The 19,626-nt window shown below is 57.8% G+C and overlaps 2 protein-coding genes across 2 annotated transcripts in view; one reads left to right on the top strand and one right to left on the bottom strand.

Annotated features, from left to right (window-relative positions):
* CLSTN1 (calsyntenin 1) overlaps positions 1-3,849 on the top strand; it is a 125,426-nt gene extending 121,577 nt beyond the window's left edge. The window contains 3 exon segments of the mRNA XM_011935778.1: positions 641-776; positions 1,150-1,418; positions 2,126-3,849. Of these exon segments, the coding sequence (XP_011791168.1) occupies positions 641-776; positions 1,150-1,418; positions 2,126-2,323 (603 nt within the window). The 3' untranslated portion in view covers positions 2,324-3,849.
* Positions 3,850-3,951: 102 nt separating this feature from the next.
* Positions 3,952-19,626, bottom strand: part of PIK3CD (phosphatidylinositol-4,5-bisphosphate 3-kinase, catalytic subunit delta) — a 139,881-nt gene continuing 124,206 nt past the window's right edge. The window contains exons 5-25 of the mRNA XM_011935774.1: positions 16,580-16,808; positions 16,271-16,500; positions 15,734-15,913; positions 15,244-15,393; positions 14,727-14,816; positions 13,438-13,659; positions 12,329-12,425; positions 12,104-12,234; positions 11,660-11,710; positions 11,422-11,589; positions 10,967-11,088; positions 10,628-10,771; positions 10,355-10,454; positions 10,064-10,242; positions 9,861-9,973; positions 9,611-9,689; positions 8,918-9,085; positions 7,803-7,926; positions 7,471-7,616; positions 6,955-7,087; positions 3,952-5,914 (exon numbers count right to left, since the gene is read on the bottom strand). Coding sequence (XP_011791164.1) covers positions 5,777-5,914; positions 6,955-7,087; positions 7,471-7,616; positions 7,803-7,926; positions 8,918-9,085; positions 9,611-9,689; positions 9,861-9,973; positions 10,064-10,242; positions 10,355-10,454; positions 10,628-10,771; positions 10,967-11,088; positions 11,422-11,589; positions 11,660-11,710; positions 12,104-12,234; positions 12,329-12,425; positions 13,438-13,659; positions 14,727-14,816; positions 15,244-15,393; positions 15,734-15,913; positions 16,271-16,500; positions 16,580-16,808 — 2,994 coding nt within the window. The 3' untranslated portion in view covers positions 3,952-5,776. The remainder of the gene's footprint in view (positions 5,915-6,954; positions 7,088-7,470; positions 7,617-7,802; positions 7,927-8,917; positions 9,086-9,610; positions 9,690-9,860; positions 9,974-10,063; positions 10,243-10,354; positions 10,455-10,627; positions 10,772-10,966; positions 11,089-11,421; positions 11,590-11,659; positions 11,711-12,103; positions 12,235-12,328; positions 12,426-13,437; positions 13,660-14,726; positions 14,817-15,243; positions 15,394-15,733; positions 15,914-16,270; positions 16,501-16,579; positions 16,809-19,626) is intronic.

Here is a 19,626-nt window from a genome sequence, read left to right as displayed (position 1 = left end):
AAATCAATGGTAGTGATTGGCGCTGTCTTTCACACGACTGTGGTTTGAGGGAAAAAGGTCTACACCAGTGCTTCCCAAACGACCCATGGGGAGGGGCCATCGGCTTGTTTTTCTGCTCGTTTTGAGCATCATCTTTTATAAAACGCAGTAAAAATGGATTGCAGCCAGGTGCGTGGTGCTTGTCTGTAGTTCCAGCTACCTGAGAGGCTGATGGGGGAGGATTACTTGAGCACAGAAGTTCCAGGCTGCAGTGAGTCGTGATCATGTCTGTGAACAGCCGCTGTGCTCCAGCCTGGGCAGCACAGCAAGACCCAGTCTTAGCAAATAATAATAATAATTAGAAAAGTGATACATTTCTGGAATGTCTGACAGTACTAGATTGTTACAGCAGTTTCTAAGTGCTTACTACTCTCTTTTGTTGGGTTGGTTTTTATTTTTCTTTTTTTGTTTTTGTTTTTTAAGTGCTTACTCTTGATTTTTTTTTTTTTTCTCTGTCTTTTTCCCGTAGCTCCATTTGCCCCCAGCTACAGTCCAGGAGCCACTCTGAGTGGCACTGGTCATGCCAGCTGCGGGACTCCACTGTCACCTCTTGGACAGGCTCAGGATGTCTCCAGCGTTCCTTTCTCTTTCTCTGCTGTAGGTGAATGTAATCCACACGGCCAACCCCGTGGAACACGCCAACCACATGGCTGCCCAGCCACAGTTCGTGCACCCGGAACACCGCTCCTTTGTTGACCTGTCAGGCCACAACCTGGCCAACCCCCACCCATTTGCAGGTAGGACAAGGGGAGGGAGACTGAGCGGAGATGCTCTATGCCGTCCGCCCTGCCCCCACCCCACCGTGGGCACAGCCTCCTGCTCAGCATGACTGCCGGTCAGTCCCTGTCCCCATTATTCCCCATCACACACAAGAAAACGAAAGCCCTCAAAGAGGGCAGATGATGTCACCCACAGCCATAGAGCAGGATGTGGCCGAGCCAGATTCGAGGCCCATGCTGGGCTTTTCCTGGTATTTCCTCCTGGCCTCTGGGTTCAGATGAAGCATGCTGTCCAGACCGTTTTGACCGGGCACAGCCGAGGAGGGCAAGGGCACGGTGGCCCTCTGGGCTGAGTGACCTCACCCACGCCCCGCCCCTCATTCTTCCACAGTCGTCCCCAGCACCGCGACTGTTGTGATTGTGGTGTGCGTCAGCTTCCTGGTGTTCATGATCATCCTGGGGGTGTTTCGGATCCGTGCCGCACATCAGCGGACCATGCGGGATCAGGACACCGGGAAGGAGAACGAGATGGACTGGGACGACTCCGCCTTGACCATCACCGTCAACCCCATGGAGGTAGGAGTGGGCAGGCGACCTCCGAGACTGAGCGGCAGTGCAGGCCACGGCCTCTGAGAAGCCAGTATGGCGCGGCTCCTTCGGGTTCACACGCTTTCCTTCGCATCATCTGCTCAGCAAGCCTGGGGCTTAGGTGTCTTCATGGGTAAACCGAGGCTCAGAGAGGCCTTATTCAAGGCCGTGCTGCCTACTAAGTGTGGAGATGAGCTGTGCCAGGGCTGGGCGCTCTTGGGCCATGGGACTCCTGAGAGAGTTCTCTGGTGGGGTAGCCGAGGTGCTGTCCCCAGCTGCTTTGTATGTGGGTGACTCCATGGGTACTGACTGGAGCTTTGTTTTCCCTTCACTTCTTTTTTATTGTTGTTGTTGAGACGGAGTCTCGCTCTGTCGCCCAGGCTGGAGTGCAGTGGCACCATCTTGGCTCACTGCAAGCTCCGCCTCCCGGGTTCACGCCATTCTTCTACCTCAGCGTCCCAAGTAGCTGGGACTACAGGTGCCCACCACTATGCCTGGCTAATTTTTTGTATTTTTAGTAGAGATGGGGTTTCACCGTGTTAGCCAGGATGGTCTCCATCTCCTGACCTCGTGATCCGCCCGCCTTGGCCTCCCAAAGTGCGGGGATTACAGGCGTGAGCCACTGCGCCCGGCCTTCCCTTCACTTCTGGCTACTCTGTCGCTGGGGAGGGAGACGCTGGGGCAAGTTCTCCTTCCTCTGTGGCTGTGGAGAGGAGAATGCCAGGTGACGGGGCTGTGGGCAGGGCTGGACTCATGTGGCCGTGACCTCTCCTTGCCAGACCTACGAGGACCAGCATAGCAGTGAGGAGGAGGAGGAGGAGGAGGAGGAAGAGGAGAGCGAGGACGGCGAGGAGGAAGATGACATCACCAGCGCAGAGTCGGAGAGCAGCGAGGAGGAGGAGGGGGAGCAGGGCGACCCCCAGAACGCGACCCGGCAGCAGCAGCTGGAATGGGATGACTCCACCCTCAGCTACTGACCCGCGCCCCCGGCCACCTTGGTTTCTGCTTCCAAAGACTCTGCTGCCATCTGTTCTCCCAGTCCCAAGGGTCCACGATGTACAAAGTCATTTCAGCCAGTAGGTGTGCAGACCCCTCCCCGCCACGATCGTTGCCGTGCTTGGTGTGTAGGACCCTAGGCTCCCGCCTGCCCTCTGCCTGGTCGCTCTCTTCAGTCCCACGAGGAGCCGACACGTCCTCTCTGGCCGCCATCCGGCTCGCACAGGGGCCTCGCAGCGCCTCAGGCCCTGCATTTGTGTCTGGAGTCTCCCCCGCCCCGGGGAGAGGCCGCTGGCCCCTCGCACTCCAGAAAAGCCATGCCAGCTGGACTCGTTGACAAAGGGTAAAACATGCTCACTCCCACCTGGTAATCATTTTTTTCTTTTTTTAAAAAAAGTTTTTATTTTTTCCAAACTAGTGCATGTATAAATAATGGCAGGATGGGGGGGTACTGTGTAGACGATTAACTGACTTTTTAATATTTTGTAAATAAATCGGATTCCTTGTGTCCTTTGTGCTAGTGTAACCCGGGACTGGAATGTAAAGTCAAGTTCAGAGCTCTTGAGCACGGGCTCTTCCCACCGGGCCCTCCCTCCCCCGACCCCGAAGGGAGAGGCCCAGCTCCACCCCAGCCCCGTCCCAGCCCCTGCTCAGGTCTGAGTGTGGCTGGGAGTCAGGGTCACAGGCCTTTAGCTGTGCTGCTCAAGAGACCGGACCAGGGCCGCCCTTTGGCAGCTACAAGTAGCCGGGCCTCACCTTTGGGATTCGACCTGTTCCTAGTTTGGCGTGGGGTCCGGGGGTGCGGGGTCCCTGGCCCCTTTTCCACACTCCTCCGACAGCAGCTCCCTGCGCAGTGGCCTAGTCTCACCGTGTGCAGCCTTGTGGTTTATGCTTAGATGTGCATTTCCCTGCTGGTAAAAGGAGACACTGACAGGTGTCCTGCAGACCGGCTGACCACGCCCTCCGGAGAAGGCAGGAGGCCTGAGTGATCCGTACTCAGAACGTCCAGCAGAGACCCATGGCCTGAAGGCAAAGTGCTGGAATTTTCCAAAACAGCCTGTTCTCTCCTCTCTCCTCCCCAGAGCCCCCGCCCCCGTGGATGCCTCCTGCCATCAGGGGGTTTGAAATCCCTCTCCCCCAGGAGCCCTGCTGCTGTGCTCGGTGGTGGGGCGAAAGGAGAGAAAACAGTCATGGTCTAAAACCCACATAGCACTTTGCTCTTAGTTACATGTAAACGTTTAGATTTCTAAAACGGGTGGGCAATCATTCTGAATACTGTTCTGTGACCCTGACTGCTGGTTCTGAGGACACTGGTGGCTGGGCTGTGCTGTGTGTGGCCATCCTCCATGTCCTGTCCCTGTAGCTGCTCCGTTTAGACAGCGGACAGACACTCACGCCCAGGGGATGTCCTCATGCTGTCACCGCGCGGTTTCCCTTCGCAGATGTGTATATTGATGATTGACAGGTCAGAAAGTGTATCTGCTACAATAAAGTTCTGGTTCTAACTCCAGCCGGAGCGGGGTTTGTCTTCTCTCCTGTTTTGGTTTTAAACCTGCACTCCCTTGTTTCTTTTTGAGCCGAGAACATAAGAATATAAAAAGGCTTTTTCTTTCTTTTCATCTGCCTTTACTTCTCATTTCAAGGTTTCACAGAGTGCTGGTCACAACCGACATCAGTGATACTGAACTCGCCTTCCCCAGACAGAAACATGAAATGACTTAAAAAAATAGAAAATATTCTTCTCGCCAGGCACACAAGACTGTACACCCAAACCAGAAACGCTGTGGCTGTGCAAAGTGTGCTCCCACGCCCGTGCACACAGGCGCACGTAAATAAATAACACACGCACGCACGGCTTTCCCCATTTAAAAAAGGCAGACGGTCTGGTGAGTTTCAGCACTTGCTAGGAACAGGCGTGTGGCCAGGGAGGTGCCCCGCGGGTAGCACTGGCTGCTGACGGACCCCTGGTGGATCAGAACAGAGCTGGCACCTGAGCCGCTGAGCAGGCGGCTACTTCTGGCTCTGTTGAGTTTTGGAAGACCTTTGAGAGATCAACAGCATCACCGGGTAGGTCCTGAGTCCACGGTTAATACGTTAGGATCACCTGGGGGCTGCTAAAAGCCCACAGTCCTAGCCCCATCTGCAGAGTTGGCTTCTGAAGGCTGGGAGAAGCCCTGGAACCTGCATTTCTAAAGCTGTTCAAATCCAGGCCTTTGGAGGCTTAAGACGAAGCCTGCACCATTTCAAACTAAACAGAGAGAAAGATCCCAGCATGTGTCCTCGCTCTCACACTCCTGCTACCTGAGCACTCTCACAGCAGGTTCCCAAAAGAGATCTGGCCTCATCCTTTTGTTAAAACCTGCTTTCAGAGGTGGCTTAGATAATGGCAGAGTGGGCCGGGCACGGTGTCATGCCTGTAATGCCAGCACTTTGGGAGGCTGAGGTGGGTGGATCACCTGGAGGTCAGGAGTTCGAGACCAGCCTGGCCAACATGTTGAACCCGTCTCTACTAAAAATACAAAAATTAGCTGGCTATGGTGGTGCACGCCTGTAACCCCAGCTACTCAGGAGGCTGAGTACCCGGGAGGCTCAGAACCCGGGAGGTGGAGGTTACAGTGAGCCAAGATTGCACCACTGCGCTCCAGCCTGGGCAACTGAGACCCCATCTCAAAAAAAAAAAAAAAAATTGAGATAATGGCAGAGTATTTGCCTCTGACCCGCCTTCGCCTTCGTGTGTGACCAGGGTGAGCTACATGAGGCCCAGATCTCTTTAACACGCCCTGAGGACCAGCGTAGATTCTCCTTTATGGGGCTGGGCCGGATCTGCCCAGTCGTAGAGGTGTGGTGAGTCATCTATTATTTTCTTACCTGCAAACAAAATCACTTTACAGCAGAGAGAGGTGAGGGAATTCTCGTACCCAAGACCCACTTGAGGAGTGGAGCGCAAATATCCCTGAATCTAGAGGGTACCCAGGGCACCTTGGGGAGCTGCCAGAACTCAGTCCGGGGAGGACACGCAGGGTGGGTTGCACAAGGATCGGGGCGCCCTGTCGGACAGTAGGCACCAGGTGACTGCCAGGCGCCAGGACCCAGGCAGTCTGGCGGGAGGCCTGGGAAGAAGGTTACCCCGGGAGGAGAACAGTCTTCGCTGGGCCCAGATCCACCAGCTGGAAGACTTGGGGTGACAGTCCTCAGCCGAGAGCCAGGTGCAGCCTCGAGGGGCCCAGCACCGCTGCACAAAGGAGGCATTTCCGTTTATGGCTGTTTAGCTCCTTAGACATTTCAAGTCATAAATAAATAACCAGTGTAAACAAAAGGCAGCTGTGTAGGTTCTTTTTGCAGTTCAGGCTCTTCAGCCCCTTTAGGACAACCAACGTGCCTGGTCCCCACGGCCCGTGGCTGCCTCCTCTCGGGCCCAGGGCTGGGAGGAGCCGCTACTGCCTGTTGTCCTTGGACACGTTGTGGGCCAGCCAGTTCACTTTGGTTTTCCAGCTCTCACGGAGGGCTTCATTAAACTTCACTCGGAAGTGCTTCAGCGCCTCCTCCTCTGTTTTCCCCAGTGCCAGGGAGTCCTGCGAACAAATCATAGTGGTGTCGGCGTTAAGGGGACCCGGACCTTGCTCTGGGATGCGGCCCTCTCTGGAGGACTTCAGAGTCACTGCATGAAGGGGTTAGCAGAGAGCCCCCGGCATCTCAGGAAAAGCTCTCTCTTCCGATTCCACCCTCGAATGAAGGTACCAAAGACGTCTTGGCCCCAGAGCCCCTAGTTCCCAGGTGACCTCGCCTCCCCCACTGGAGAAGTGGCTCTGGGAGGAGCGTGGGAGCAGCTTCCTTCTGCAGGGATTGGACACCAGAGGGAAGGTCCTGGCAAGCATGTGTGGTCCCAGCAGCCTCACCGCCCCACCCTACGTTCTCACACGGAGAGGACACAGGAAGGGAAAAATATATATAAAAAAATATATATATATATATATATATATATTTTTTTTTTTTTTTTTGAGACAGTCTTACTCTGTCGCCCAGGCTGGAGTGCAGTGGCACGATCTCGGCTCACTGCAACCTCTGCCTCCCAGGTTCAAGTGATTCTTCTGCCTCAGCCTCCTGAGTAGCTGGGATTAGAGGTGCCTGCTACCACACCTGGCTAACTTTTCTATTTTTAGTAGAGACAGGGTCTCACCATGTTGGTCAGGCTGGTCTTCAACTCCTGACCTCAGGTGATCCGCCCACCTTGGCCTCCCAAAGTGCTGGGATTACAGGCGTGAGCCACTGCGCCCAGCCCAAAAATATCTTTTAGAAGGCAGAGGGAGCCAGATCTCATGTGGCCCAGTGGATACCTGAAAGCCCCGCAGCCCCTGAGCACAGTGGCCCAACCCGGAGAGGTCGCTACACATCTGCCACTAGGTGGAACCATGCCCCGGTGGCTCAACTCTGCTGCAGCCACTTTTCCCCTCCACCGCCCACCAACCCTACTGGTGGGTCCTGGGACGGCATAAGGCACACAGAGCTCAGTGCCCTTTGGGGCCTACTGCACTCAGGGCCCTCCTAGGTCAAATTGCTCGGGGGCAGGCCTTGGAAGGCCATTGGCGGCAGAAGACTCCTGCCCGGCACATACCTTGAGGTACTGGATGTCTTTGGAGCAGCTGAGCTCAGGCAGGCCTGCCGCCCGCATCAGGGCAAAGAGGTGGAGGAAGAGAAGCCCGTGGCGCCGCAGGATGGTGTAGGCCCTTTCACAGTAGCCCCGGAACCTGCAGGTGGGGGGCACAGGAGCTGAGGCTCTGGGACCTCCCAGCCACAGGCCAGAGGGCCGCTCTGCGTTCAACCGGCCCCTTCCCTGAAGGCACCTGCCCTTGCCCTGGAAATGGGTGGACACAAGGCCCCCAGTTCTTCTAACTGACCCCCCATGCCCCAGCCAGCCTCCTGCTAGACGACCCACAAACCTGCCCACATTGCCCAAAAGGAGCACTGCAGGGCGGAGCAGGGGCATGTTCCAAACCCATCACCAGCTGGGGTGAGGGGCCAAGTTTGGGGCTGAGAGCTGAGCCCCATCCTGCACCCTGCCTGGGAACCTCTGCCCTGTTCCCTGGGGTCCCACACTGAGGGGCATCTGGTGGGGCTCAGGCACTCTCACCTTTCAAATTTCTCACTATTATTCGTCTTCCCCTGCTGAATCACATGGACAAAGTCATAGGTGAGGATGAATGGGACACGCTCGCGGTTGATTCCAAACTTGGTCTTGAAATTCCCCAGAAAGTGGCCAAAATCAATGTGGAACAGCTGAGGGGAGAGGAGAGGGGGAGGATTGAGAAGGTGTCAGAGAGGAGAGAATCCAGGGGAGACAGGAAGCCAGCAGGGCTGGGGGACCCCTCACACAGCTGTGTGCTGGGCAGAAGGGCCAGCAGGCTGGGGTCCCCGCAGCAGCTGCCAGGTCCCCGCAGCAGCTGCCAGCACCACCCCCTATACCTGCCCACTCTCTCGGATCATGATGTTGTCACTGTGCCGATCGCCGATGCCCAGCACGTATGTGGCCACACAGTAGCCAGCACAGGAGAGGGTGAACTCCTCAATGGCTCGATCCAGGGCCTCCCTGGGTGGGGAAGATTGAAAACCATGGCCACACCATTTTGCAGCTCCTCCTACCAAGAAGTGGGTTATTACTCCCTCTCCCCTTGAATCTGGCCCTGTGACTTGCTTTGACCAACAGAACATGGAGAACACAACACCGGACATCGCTTGCAGATGCTACTCCAGAGCCAAGACCTGAAGACACCTGCAGATCTTGAACCCCACACCCTCAATACAGAGCCATGGAGGGAACATGAGGCTGCTAAATGAGGAGGCCACATGCAGAGAGGCATCACAGACAGCTGGCACCAAGGCCCCAGGAATGAGATGCGTTATCTCAGACCCTGCTGGCCCAGTTAAGGCACCAGATGAGAACAGCTGCACGAGTGATTATGCGGAACCAGCAGAAGGGCCGCCCGGCTGAGCCCAGCCCTAAGCTGCAGATTTGTGAGCCAATCTTAAATGGCTGTTTTTTTTTGTTTTTTTTTTTTGAGATGGAGTCTTGCTCTGTCGCCCAAACTAGAGTGCAGTGGCTGGATCTCAGCTCACTGCAAGCTCCACCTTTAGGGTTCACGCCATTCTCCTGCCTCAGCCTCCCGAGTAGCTGGGACTATAGGCGCCCGCTACCTCGCCCGGCTAGTTTTTTGTATTTTTTAGTAGAGACGGGGTTTCACCGGGTTAGCCAGGAGGGTCTCGATCTCCTGATCTTGTGATCCGCCCGTCTCGGCCTCCCAAAGTGCTGGGATTACAGGCTTGAGCCACCGCACCCGGCCAAATGGCTGTTTTTTAAGGCCCTGCACTTTGGATGGTGTTGCATAGCAAGAGACACTGATACTTGGGGAACAGAGACCTGCCTCACCCTAACCCAGACACAGGCTGGTCCTCAACTCAGCCAAATAGCCACAGAGATGGTCTGAGGCCCCTCCCCGCTCTTTTGCTCTGACAGGCTAGGCCTCCCACTCCAATGTCTTAGAAAGGAGGTGTGGAGTCTCCTCCCTGGGCCTGAAACCCACCCCGGGTTCTTGGACTTCAGCCAGTTGAGCAGGGCATCCTTGTTGAAGGCGGCTGTGGCTGCCATGTTGCTCTTGTTGAGTTGGATGTTAGCAATGGTGTCTGAGCGGAGTACCACCTCAATGAGGCCTGTGCGGTCCCCGGTGGGGAGGCAGCCGTAGGGGGTCATCCTAGGCAAGTGGGAAGAGGGACGGGCAAATGGCATGGTCAAGGGCTGTCCCTGAGGCCACCTGAGCCCCAGAAACTCATGGTGCCCCCAAAAGCCACAGAAGATGCTGTTGCCCACATTGCTAAAAAAGCAGGGGAGCGATGCTGGCTCCTTGGAGATGCCAGCACCAGCACCTGAGGTGCAGAACGCACCATGGCTGAGGCTGAGCTCACATTTGCTTGGAATAGAACTGGCCAGGGGCCTTGGGAGAAGATGCTACTGCTTCCCAAGATGGGCTAAGGGAGCCAGGGGCACCCAGGCAACTAAAGCAACAGAGCAGGGTACATGCTAAGCCCCAGGAGTGGCCTTCATGCATACTGCTGCCCACTACCTCCTGGCCTAGAGTTAAACTGCTCCCAGCTCTTCCTAGGACAGCCCTTTTCCCAGCTAAGATGGTCGTGCCTTCTTTGACAAGGACCTTTCCAGAGGCACAGACTCCCAGGCTAGGCACAGACACCAAGGGACGACAGGGGGTGGGGGCTCTCACCTCAGGTCCAGCCCCTCCTGCTTCCACAGAACGTCCATGAGCTGGATCATCTGCAGGGTCAGCATGTCCTGCCGGAGGTCTGTGCCACCAGCCAGTGGGAGGAGAAGTATGAGTTTCTGGTAGGTTCTCTGCTTCCAGCCACACCAAAGCTCCTAAGTCCCAGGATTCTGTCTTCTCCACCCCCACTCTAGGAGCACCCCAGGACCCCCCAGGGCAGCACAGGTGGGGTGTGGGGAGGCCAGGCCCTCACCATCCCCGTTCTTAAAGATGATGCCCACGCTGCCGCCGCTGCCTGCCTCCTCGTTGCTGTACATGATCCACAGGGGCTTCATCTTGGAGTCCATGAAGGTGCACTGCTCCACACTGCCAGGACAGAGAGCGAGCAGTCAGAGGGGGCTCCTTCGCCGGCCTCCCAGGGGTGGGAGGAGCCCTCATGGTGGGGCTTGGGCTCACCAGACTTCAGCCAGCAGGGTGCTGGGGTCGAGTGGGGACTGCAGGTGGGAGAGGGCCTCTAGGTAGGCCTCCTGTCGCATGCACAAGTGCATCAGCTCCTTCGTCTGGGGCTTGGGGGTCTTCTGAGAGCTCAGCTTGACGAAGTCGTTCAGTGCCTTCAGTTTGCTCAGTGCTTCCCCCTGGTGGGCAGATGGGAGAGTGGCAGTGGGCAGGTCCCAGCCTCCGCCGGCCCTGGGGATTCTCAGAGGCTCAGGGCCGCCCCCTGCCCACCCCCAGGGCCCTGAGCCTCACCTGCTTCATCAGCACCTTCATGTGGTGGGTGCTGCCCCTGCAGTAGGCCTCCAAGATGAGGCCGAAGCGCAGGGCCACTGACGGCACGTGCATCTCGGAGCTGGAAGGGGAAGGGAGGGCTGAGCCTCACCAGGCAGGACCACGCAGCCCCTCCAACCCAGCAGGACCTAGCGAGGCCAGGACATCCAGGCCTGCTGGAAATGTCCCCCATGGCCTTCCGGGGAGACTCAGGGGCTGGGATTCCCACAGAACGGCTGGGGCGAGTCCCGCTACCGGAGGTGCCAGAAAAGGAAGTGGCCGATCTTGCGGTTGGCTAGGGCCCGGTCCAGCAGGAATTTGGTCAGCTCGCAGTCCAGGTAGGACTCGTACTTTAGCACCTGCACCAGCTGCAGCAAGTACTGGAACAGCTCGTCATCCCTGCAGGGAAGGAAGGCGCTGGGGCCTGGAGCTCCCTGACTCAGGACAGGAGGGAGCTCCCTCGGCAGCCAGAGGGAGGCCAGGCAGGAGGGAGCAAGCCCACGGGAAGGTTCAGGCCCCACCCAGAGCCCGCGTCCTGGCAGCCAGGACACAGCTGCCCTCTGGAGAAGTGGGGAGTGCCCAGTGGGGACTCACGTCAGTTTCCGCAGCGACTTGATGGCGAAGGAGCCTACGTGGCAATCGGGGAAGCTGAAGTCCAGCAGCTCCAGGGCGCTCAGGACAGGCAGCTCCGGCCAGGAGCACAGCAGGTAGAGCATCTGCAGGGAGCAGGGGCCGAGGTCAGGCTTCGGGGTGGCCGGGGTCAGGGTGGAGGTGGCCGGGGTCAGGATGATGGCCGGCCAGGGTCAGGGTGAGGGTTGGCCGGGGTCAGGGTGAGGGTTGGCCTGGGTCAGGGTGAGGGTTGGCCAGGGTCAGGGTGTGGGTTGGCCAGGGTCAGGGTGAGGGTTGGCCGTGGTCAGGGTGAGGGTTGGCCTGGGTCAGGGTGAGGGTTGGCCTGGGTCAGGGTGAGGGTTGGCTGGGGTCAGGGTGGTGGGTAGCCATATGCTGTGGTCTGCCCCCAGCTCCACCCTCAGGTGCCCCTCCCCACCCACCTGGGCCACATCCTCGTGCTTGTTCCACTTGGTGACCAGCAGCAGCCGGGCTAGCGCCTCCGGGAAGTGCTCCTGGACTTCGTGCCGCAGCTTCCACACCAGGTCCTTCTCATGCTCATACAGCTCCCCAGACCCCCGCCGCTCCAGGATTTCCCGCAGCTGCAGCTGCTGAGGGGTATGGGCAGGGGTGAGGGCTCTGGCTCTCAGATCCCCCACCCCACACCCCCACCTCACTCACCTCCTCCTCGGTGACATGTACACACTCACTGTGCCGCCCCAGCTCCAAGATCTGCAACAAACGGTTGCACTCAGCGTCCCCCGGGGCCTGGACCAGCCCAGGCAGGACCCCCAGCCAGGGGGTCACCACCCCGATCATCCTTGAGGGGGCGCTCCCCGATCATCCTTGAGGGGGCGCTGTCCCGTGCATGGAGGCACATCCACAGCAGCTCTGGCCTCCACCCACGACATGCCCAGAGCATCCCTCCCAGCAGCTGTGACAACCGAAAATGTCATCAGACTGCGCAGCGTCCCTGCAGAGAAAATGGCCCCTGGGAAGACCCCAGATATGCCTGGTAGCCCAGCCCCAACGTGGCCAGGGAGCACTCTCTGAAGAGCTCCAGGAGCAGGGCCAGGAGAACTCCCCGTCAGCCCCTCAGCCTCACGTGACGGGGCCCCCACTGACCTTCTCCAGGGCGGGATAGTACACGGGGTGCGGGGCCACCTCAGGCAGGCAGATGAGCAGGGCGGCGGCGCTATCCGTGTTGGGGTTACTATGCACAGTGCCTGTGGGGTTCAGCAGCTCGCCCTTCTCATCTGAACACAGGGGCAGAGGAAATTGTAGAGGGGAGACCAGCATCTCTGGGACCCTCACATTCCCAACGCCTCTCCCTCCCGGGCCTGGGCCGACCTGGGACGGAGGGCCACATGTAGAGACAGCGTTCCCCAGTCTTAAGCTGGTCCTTGTAGTCAAACAGCATGAGGTTGGCCCAGGCAATAGGGCAGTCCTGCAGGAGGACAGGGCAGGTGAGGACAGCCACTCCGGGGCCTCCAGACCCAACTTCGCTGCCCTCCCCCTGGCACCCCACCCGAGAAGACCCAGAGCCCAGCTAAGGTCTCCCCACCAGACCCCTGGGAGACCCTGCTTGGGGAAGGAGAGGAGCCGCTTTTTCCTCTTTCCTTTGAGGGCTCCAGAGGTGAAGCCAGCCGACATCTGCTGCCCCCTCCTGCTCCCACTCTCACCCCTACTCAGGCTTTTTTTTTTTTTTTGAGACGGAGTCTTGCTCTGTCGCCCAGGCTGGAGTGTAGTGGCGCGATCTCGGCTCACTGCAACGTCCGCCTCCTGGGTTCAAGCAATTCTCCTGCCTCAGCCTCCCAAGTAGCTGAGATTACAGGCATGCACCACCATGCCTGGCTAATTTTTTTTGTATTTTTAGTAGAGACGGGGTTTCACCATATTGGCCAGGCTGGTCTCAAACTCCTGACCTTGTGAGCCGCCCGCCTTGGCCTCCCAGAGTGCTGGGATTACAGGCATGAGCCACCACGCCCGGCCCTCCTGGCTTCTTGAGAAATCCCCAAACAGACGGCACAGCCCGGAGGCCAGCCCAACCCAGCTCAGCGCGGAGTGAATCAGCCCCAAGGGGAGCCACATCCTGGGACCATGACTCAGCACCCAGCCACTGCGCCTCCAGGCCAGCCACTGAGTCAGGCTTTTCTGCTCCAGGGATGACACTGTGCTTATCCTTCCATCCCAGGGCACTACCTGCAGGTTCCTGCAGGACCACAGCCTAGGCCAGATATTCTGAGGCAGCATGCACAGGAGCCCAGGAGCCCAGAGTGTCCCTCGAGCAGGGCTGGTGGCCAGACTGGGGTGGACGAGGAGGCTGGGGTCCACAGGCAATCCCAGGACTCCCATCCCCAGGCTGTGTGCTTGCCGGGAGGAGAGTGGTGAGTGGCCCAGCAAGGGGCTGCGCTGGGTCTCTGGGACCTACACCCCTCCCCGCCGGCCCCGGGACCCACCGCCTTCTTGCACTTCTTCTTGGTGGAGCGAGCCTTCTTGGCTTTCTCGATCACGGCGTACAGTGCGAAGCAGAGACGGGCCATGCGGGGCAGGTCGCAGATGTTGATGTCGAACTCCAGCCGCTGCTTCCACACAGGTTCCGAGCACACACTCACCTCTGTGCTGGACACCGTCTTGCACAGCATCTCGTTGCCGTGGAAAAGCCCTGCCTGCACCACCAGCTGTAGAAGGTGCCAGGATGAGGGGTGAGGGGTGAGGAGGCCCAGCCCCTCTCCCCTCTGCTTAAGGAGGTGTCAATCTCCCCCTTGCATATCCTCAGGTGGGTCTGAACTCTACTTCCCACGGGAAGGAAGGTGGTGCAGCACAGGGAAGGCCTGAGGGGCATGCATGGCCCTGGGGTGAGGGAGGATACCATGGGCTGGGTACGGGTGTCCTTGTCTCAGCTCCCCCAACTCTGGGGACCTCGGGGCATGTCCATTCCCCACTCCAGGCTTCAGTTTCCCCATCAGGGATCCGGAGCTCCAGGGACCCTTGCTCTAACATCCTAGGGCTCCCTGGACCTCTCAGATTCCCAGGAGCCCATGCGGGTGGGGAAGGACTTTTCCTGCCACCGGAGGTCTGGCCCCCTCCAATTCCATCTGACACCACCACCCTGGAAGTCCCTCTGATCCACTCCCCCTCGATTCCTGCCAGAGGAACCCAGACCTGCCCTGCTTATACAATTTCCCTAGTGAAACACACTCCAGGCAGGAGAGCCAACCTGAGGACTCAGGTATCATGTCCTGCAAATTGGACAATAAAACCCATGCCTGCAGGCTGTTGTGATGGAGTGCGGGAAACTGTGAAGACAACAGGGAGGTGGGCTCAGCCCCCAGGGGTTGAGGCAGGTGCAGCCCTCACAGGCTGCAGGCACCGTCCTGGTGCCTCCAGGGAGCGCCACAGACCCCAGCCCAGCTGGACCCAGCCCCTCTTCCATGCCCGGCCCTCCCCCAGCTCTGCAGTCCCAGATCCCTGGGCTGAACCTGGCCCCACAACCTCCACCAAAGCCAAATACCCAGAACGCTGCTTGGCCCACGTTTCTACGAATTGGCCTCCAGGGCCGGCTGGCCCGCCCCCCTTCCCACTTCCTGTTTTCAAGCTGCTCACAGCGCCCCAGGCAGGGATGCTGGGTAATGTGGTCAGGTGGCTTTCATGTGATCCCCCTCCTTCCTCTGCTGCCCCTCCGGGATACAGCCACCTTGTTGGTGCAAAAACACAGTGTCTCCCCCACCTATCCCAGGAGCCCCACCTTCATCCGCTCGTCGGCGTTCACTTTGCTGCCCTGGATGAGCTCGATGCAGAACGGCTGCTCCAGGGACCACAGGGACACAGAGGAGGGCTGGGGGCCGGGGAGGCAGGGCTGTTAACACGGCTCAAAGAACAGCTTGTCTCCCTGGCCGATGGTGAGGCCCGTGACCACTCAGGGGCAGGTGAGAGGGTCACAGGTTTGCGGCCAGGCTTGGGCCTGTCCACAATGCTATCCTTTACCAGAAAACCTGCCATGCGGGCTTCCCGGGGGGCCCAACACCCCTGAGCTCTGCAGAGGAGAAGGGCAGCCGGTGAGCCAGGCATGGGGCTGCCCTGCACCCACAGCGGTCCCACAGGCTCCCAGCCCAGGACGCTGGGCAGCTGTGTTGGCTTCCCCAGCTCAAAGCCCCAACCCTCCATACCAAGGGCCCCTGGAGCCGTGGTCAGTAGCACCTGGAGGTGAACGCCAGGCGGGAAGAAGGGGTGGCTCGGAGGGGAGGCGGAAGGCGCCATCTCACCTTCTTTGCAGGAATGGGAGGCGGTTTGGCACGTGGTTTCTGGACCTGGGGAGCAGGGTTGCTCTGCTCATCCCGCATGGCGAGGATGGAGGAGGAATGGACCATGGTCAGGTGAGGGGTCAGCCCACTGTGCAGGCAGCTGCAGATGTACTGAGACGGGGCGCAGGGTGAGCGGCCGGTGGGGCGGCCCCAACCACCCCCTGGACACCAGGATTCCCAGGACCCCCCAAGCTGCCCCCTGCCTGTCTCAGGCCTTGGGGGAGGGGAGGACTTCCTGCTGGTCTTTCCTGCCCCACCTCCACCTCCCGAAGACAGAGCCCATCCTTGTGCTCTCAGAGAGGGCCAGCCCTACCAGGGGATGCTCTGGTGGTGACCTAAAGGCCTGGCTCAGCAGGCTCAAGATGCACCCAAATGTCAGCTCCCCAACTCCCACCCAGGACCCGTCCAGGGCGGCGGGAGCCCCGAGCGCAGCAGGCCTCAGCGGCCTCACCTGGAACTGGCAGAGCGGGTGGCTGCCGTACAGGTACTCATGCCTGCCGTTCACCTGCAGTGTGTAGTCTTCCGGCTGCTCCACCAGTGGCTGCCGGAACACCGTGGCCTTCTTCCGCAGGGCACAGGCCATCAGCGCCAGCGGCCCGTCCTTGGTGGACACCTGGAAGGTGAAGCTCTCCTGTGGGGAGGAGGGAGGTGAGTCCTCTGCCCTTGAGGCACCCCGGGGTTCTGGGGCACAGGGCAGGGTTGCCTATTTGCCCCCAAGGACAGGGTCTGGGGAGTTCACGGACGACACTGGGAAATATTTGTTCAAAGAATGAACTGACGCCCAAAGCCCTGCGCCACTTGGTCATCCTGCCACGTCGAGCTTCCCTGGGGGGACGTTCAGCTGAGCCCTACACATGCACAGACACCTGGCAAACACCATCTGATGCCACTGGTGGAGGGGGGCCTGCGGGTGACTGAGGAGTTTCACGGAGGAAGTGCTCCCCAGGGACAGAGCAGCCTGGATGCTGCAGGCTACGAACAGGCTCACCTCGCTGCCCTCAAACTTGACGTTGACTAGGAGGGCCCGGTTTGGGAGCCGCAGGGTGCCAGGCCCCCAGGTTCGAGCCGATGGCTCCAGCTGCAGGGGGAAGCTGTACTGCAACCAGGCCTCCCAGCCAAGCTGCTGCCGGCGGGCGGCCGCCTCCTCGCAGAACTGGCACATCTTGGCACGAAAGTCGTTCACTTCTGGGTCGCACAAGGAGTCAAACTCGTGGAGGCCTGCGGGGCGGGGAGGGCTGGGTCAGCGGGCAGGGCAGGCAGGGCCAGCCTGGCCACACGGCCCACCTGGCAGGGCTACCTTTGCCGATGAGGAGGCTGATCTGCGAGTTGATGAGCTTCTTCACGCGGTCGCCCTCGCGGGCCACCAAGCGCAGGACAGGCAGGAAGGGCTGCACGTCGCACAGACGCCGTTGCTCATCCTCCAGCTCCTGCTGCTCCGCCGTCTGGTTGATGCAGGTGAACACGTAGGCCTCGGGGCCACTGAGCATGTGGAAGAGTGGCTCATACTGGGCGCGGTGCCACAGCAGCTGGGGGGACAGTCACCGGTAAGCCCCTCCACCCAAGGCAGCCACTGGGAGGTGGGAGGCTGAGGGCGGATGAAGAGCTGGCCTCCAGCCTGGGGGGTCCAAACCTCCCAGAGGGCAGAGGCAGACCCCAAGATCTGCGCTCTCTGCAGCACCCCCCGGGTGCTGACCATGGGTGGACAGGCTTCTCCACTGCTGCCCTTCTGTGGGGGCAGCTGGGAGGTGCTGAGATCTGGGGCTGGCACCATGTCCTACAGGCTCCCCTCCCAGAGCGCAGGACTACCCTAGGTCACTCCAGAGATGGGTGGCCATGACCTTCATGCAGCCCAGCTAACTGTCCTGGGGTTCTTCACCTATTTATTTTATTTTTGAGATGGAGTCCCACTCTGTCGCCCAGGTTGGAGTGCAGTGGCACAATCTTGGCTCACTGCAACCTCCGCTTCCCAGGTTCAAGTGATTCTCTTGCCTCAGCCTCCCGAATAGCTGGGATTATAGGCAGGCACCACCATGCCTGGCTAAATTTTTTGTATTTCTTTTTAGTAGAGATGGGGTTTCACTATGTTGGCCAGGCTGGTCTCAAACTCCTGACATCAGGTGATCCACCTGCCTCGGCCTCCCAAAGTGCTGGGATTACGGGTATGAGCCACTGCGCCTGACAACCCTGATTTTTAAATGTTGGTAACGAACTCAAAAATATTTAACACAGCAAGGGGGCCCAAAGAGAACTGTCCATGGAGTGTATGCCCTGGGGTGACGGGCCTCCAGCTCTCCCAAGCAACAAGCCGTTGAAAGGTTTTCACTGAGTCACAAAGAAGATGGGAAAGGAGGGAAGTTCCCAGTGTTGCTACCAAGGGCAACAGCTAACTATGGTCTGTCAAGCAGTGAGATGGCGCCAAGCTGTGACAGTCTAGGGACTGTCTAGCAGCTCTATGTGCTGGCCTGGAGGGGTCCAAGGTATGTCATTAAGTGAGGGGAAAACCTAAGATCTAGAGCAGCAGGTGTGAGTCAGGACCATTTCCATTAAAACACAAAACAGGCCGGGTGCGGTGGCTCACACCTGTAATCCTAGCACTGGGAGGCCGAGATGGGCGGATCACAAAGTCAGGAGATCGAGACCATTCTGGCTAACACGGTGAAACCCCGTCTCTACTAAAAAATACAAAAAAAACTAGCTGGGCAAGGTGGCGGGCGCCTGTAGTCCCAGCTACTTGGGAGGCTGAGGCAGGAGAATGGCGTAAACCCGGAGGCGGAGCTTGCAGTGAGCCAGTGAGCTGAGATCCGGCCACTGCACTCCAGCCTGGGCGACAGAGCAAGACTCCGTCTCAAAAAAAAAAAAAAAAAAAAAACACACACACAAAAACCCTAATAAACATACTGATTAACATAGGCCAGGGGTTAGTAAACTACCGTTTTCCTGGTCAAATCCACCTGCCACCTGGTTAACCCCACAAAGCCACGCCCCTTCATTTACATATCACCCAGGGCTGCTCCTGTCCTGTGGTGGCAGGACTGAATCATCGTAACAGATAACAGAGCCAGCCAGCAAATGCTAAAATTTACTATCTGGCCCCTGGGATAAATACAAATATGAAGAATCGGGACCAAATCGAGATGTGTATGCTATGCCTCTGCACTGTTTGCATTTTAATAACCCACATGCACAGCTCTGTAAGTGGAAAAATAAGACTGATTTAAAATGACATCTAGGTCAGGTGCGGTGGCTCACTCCTGTAATCCCAGTACTTGGGAGGCTGAGGTGGGAGGATCACTTGAGCACAGGAGATCATGGCTAGCCTGGGCAACATAATAAGACTCCATCTATACAAAAAATAAAAAAATTAGCTGGTTATGGTGGCATGCACCTGTAGTCCCAGCTACTCAGGAGGCTGAGGTGGGGGAATCATTTGAGTCCAGGAGGCTGAGGCTGCCGTGAGCTGTGATCATGCCACTGCACTACAGCCTGGATGACAGAGCAAGACCCTATCTCAAAAAAAAAAAAGTATAAAAATAAAAAACTAAAACGATATCTGTAGCTTGGGCAACATGGCAAGGTCCTACCGCTACAAAAATAAATAAATAAAATTAGCCAGGCGTGGTGGTGTATGCCTGTAGTCCCAGCTACTCAGTAGGCTAAGATGGGAAGATCGCTTGAGCCCAGGAGGTCAAGGCTGCAGAGGAGCTAGGATTATGCCACTGCATTCCAGCCTGGGCAACAAAGTGAGATCCTTCTCAAGCAAAATAAAATACAATGGTATCTATATAAAGTTAGTAACGTGAATAAGATGTTATATCGTTAACTCAGAAAAAAAAGATATGAAAGGTCATAATCAGAATTATCATAAAAAACAACACTGTACATAGAGGAGAAAACAGGCAGTAGCCAAAGTATTCACTGTGGTTGTCTCATATGGCTGGATCAGAGGTAATTTTTTTCCTTTTTCCACTTTTTCTTATTTTCCTACATTTTATTTTTTATTTGTGTTTGTTTTTGTTTATTTATTTTTGTATTTTACAGACGGGGTTTCACTCTGTCACTTAGGCTGGAGTGCAGTGGCGGATCATGGCTCACTGCAGCCTCAAACTCCCAGGCTCAAGTGATCCTCCTGCCTCAGCCTCCTGAGTAGCTAGGATTACAGGCACATGTCACCACACAGGCTAATTTTTTTTTTTGAGACATTGTTTTGCTCTTGTTGCCCAGGCTGGAATGCAATGGCCCAATCTCGGTTCACTGCAACCTCCACCTCCCAGGTTCAAGCAATTCTCCTGCCTCAGCCTCCTGAGTAGCTGGAATTACAGGCATCCACCACCATGCCTGGCTCAT

Source organism: Colobus angolensis, unplaced genomic scaffold (genome assembly GCF_000951035.1).
Source record: "Colobus angolensis palliatus isolate OR3802 unplaced genomic scaffold, Cang.pa_1.0 Scaffold149, whole genome shotgun sequence".
Classification (NCBI taxonomy): Eukaryota; Metazoa; Chordata; class Mammalia; order Primates; family Cercopithecidae; genus Colobus; species Colobus angolensis.
Note: the sequence above shows the minus strand (reverse complement) of the source record. Positions and strands in the feature narration are given on the sequence as shown.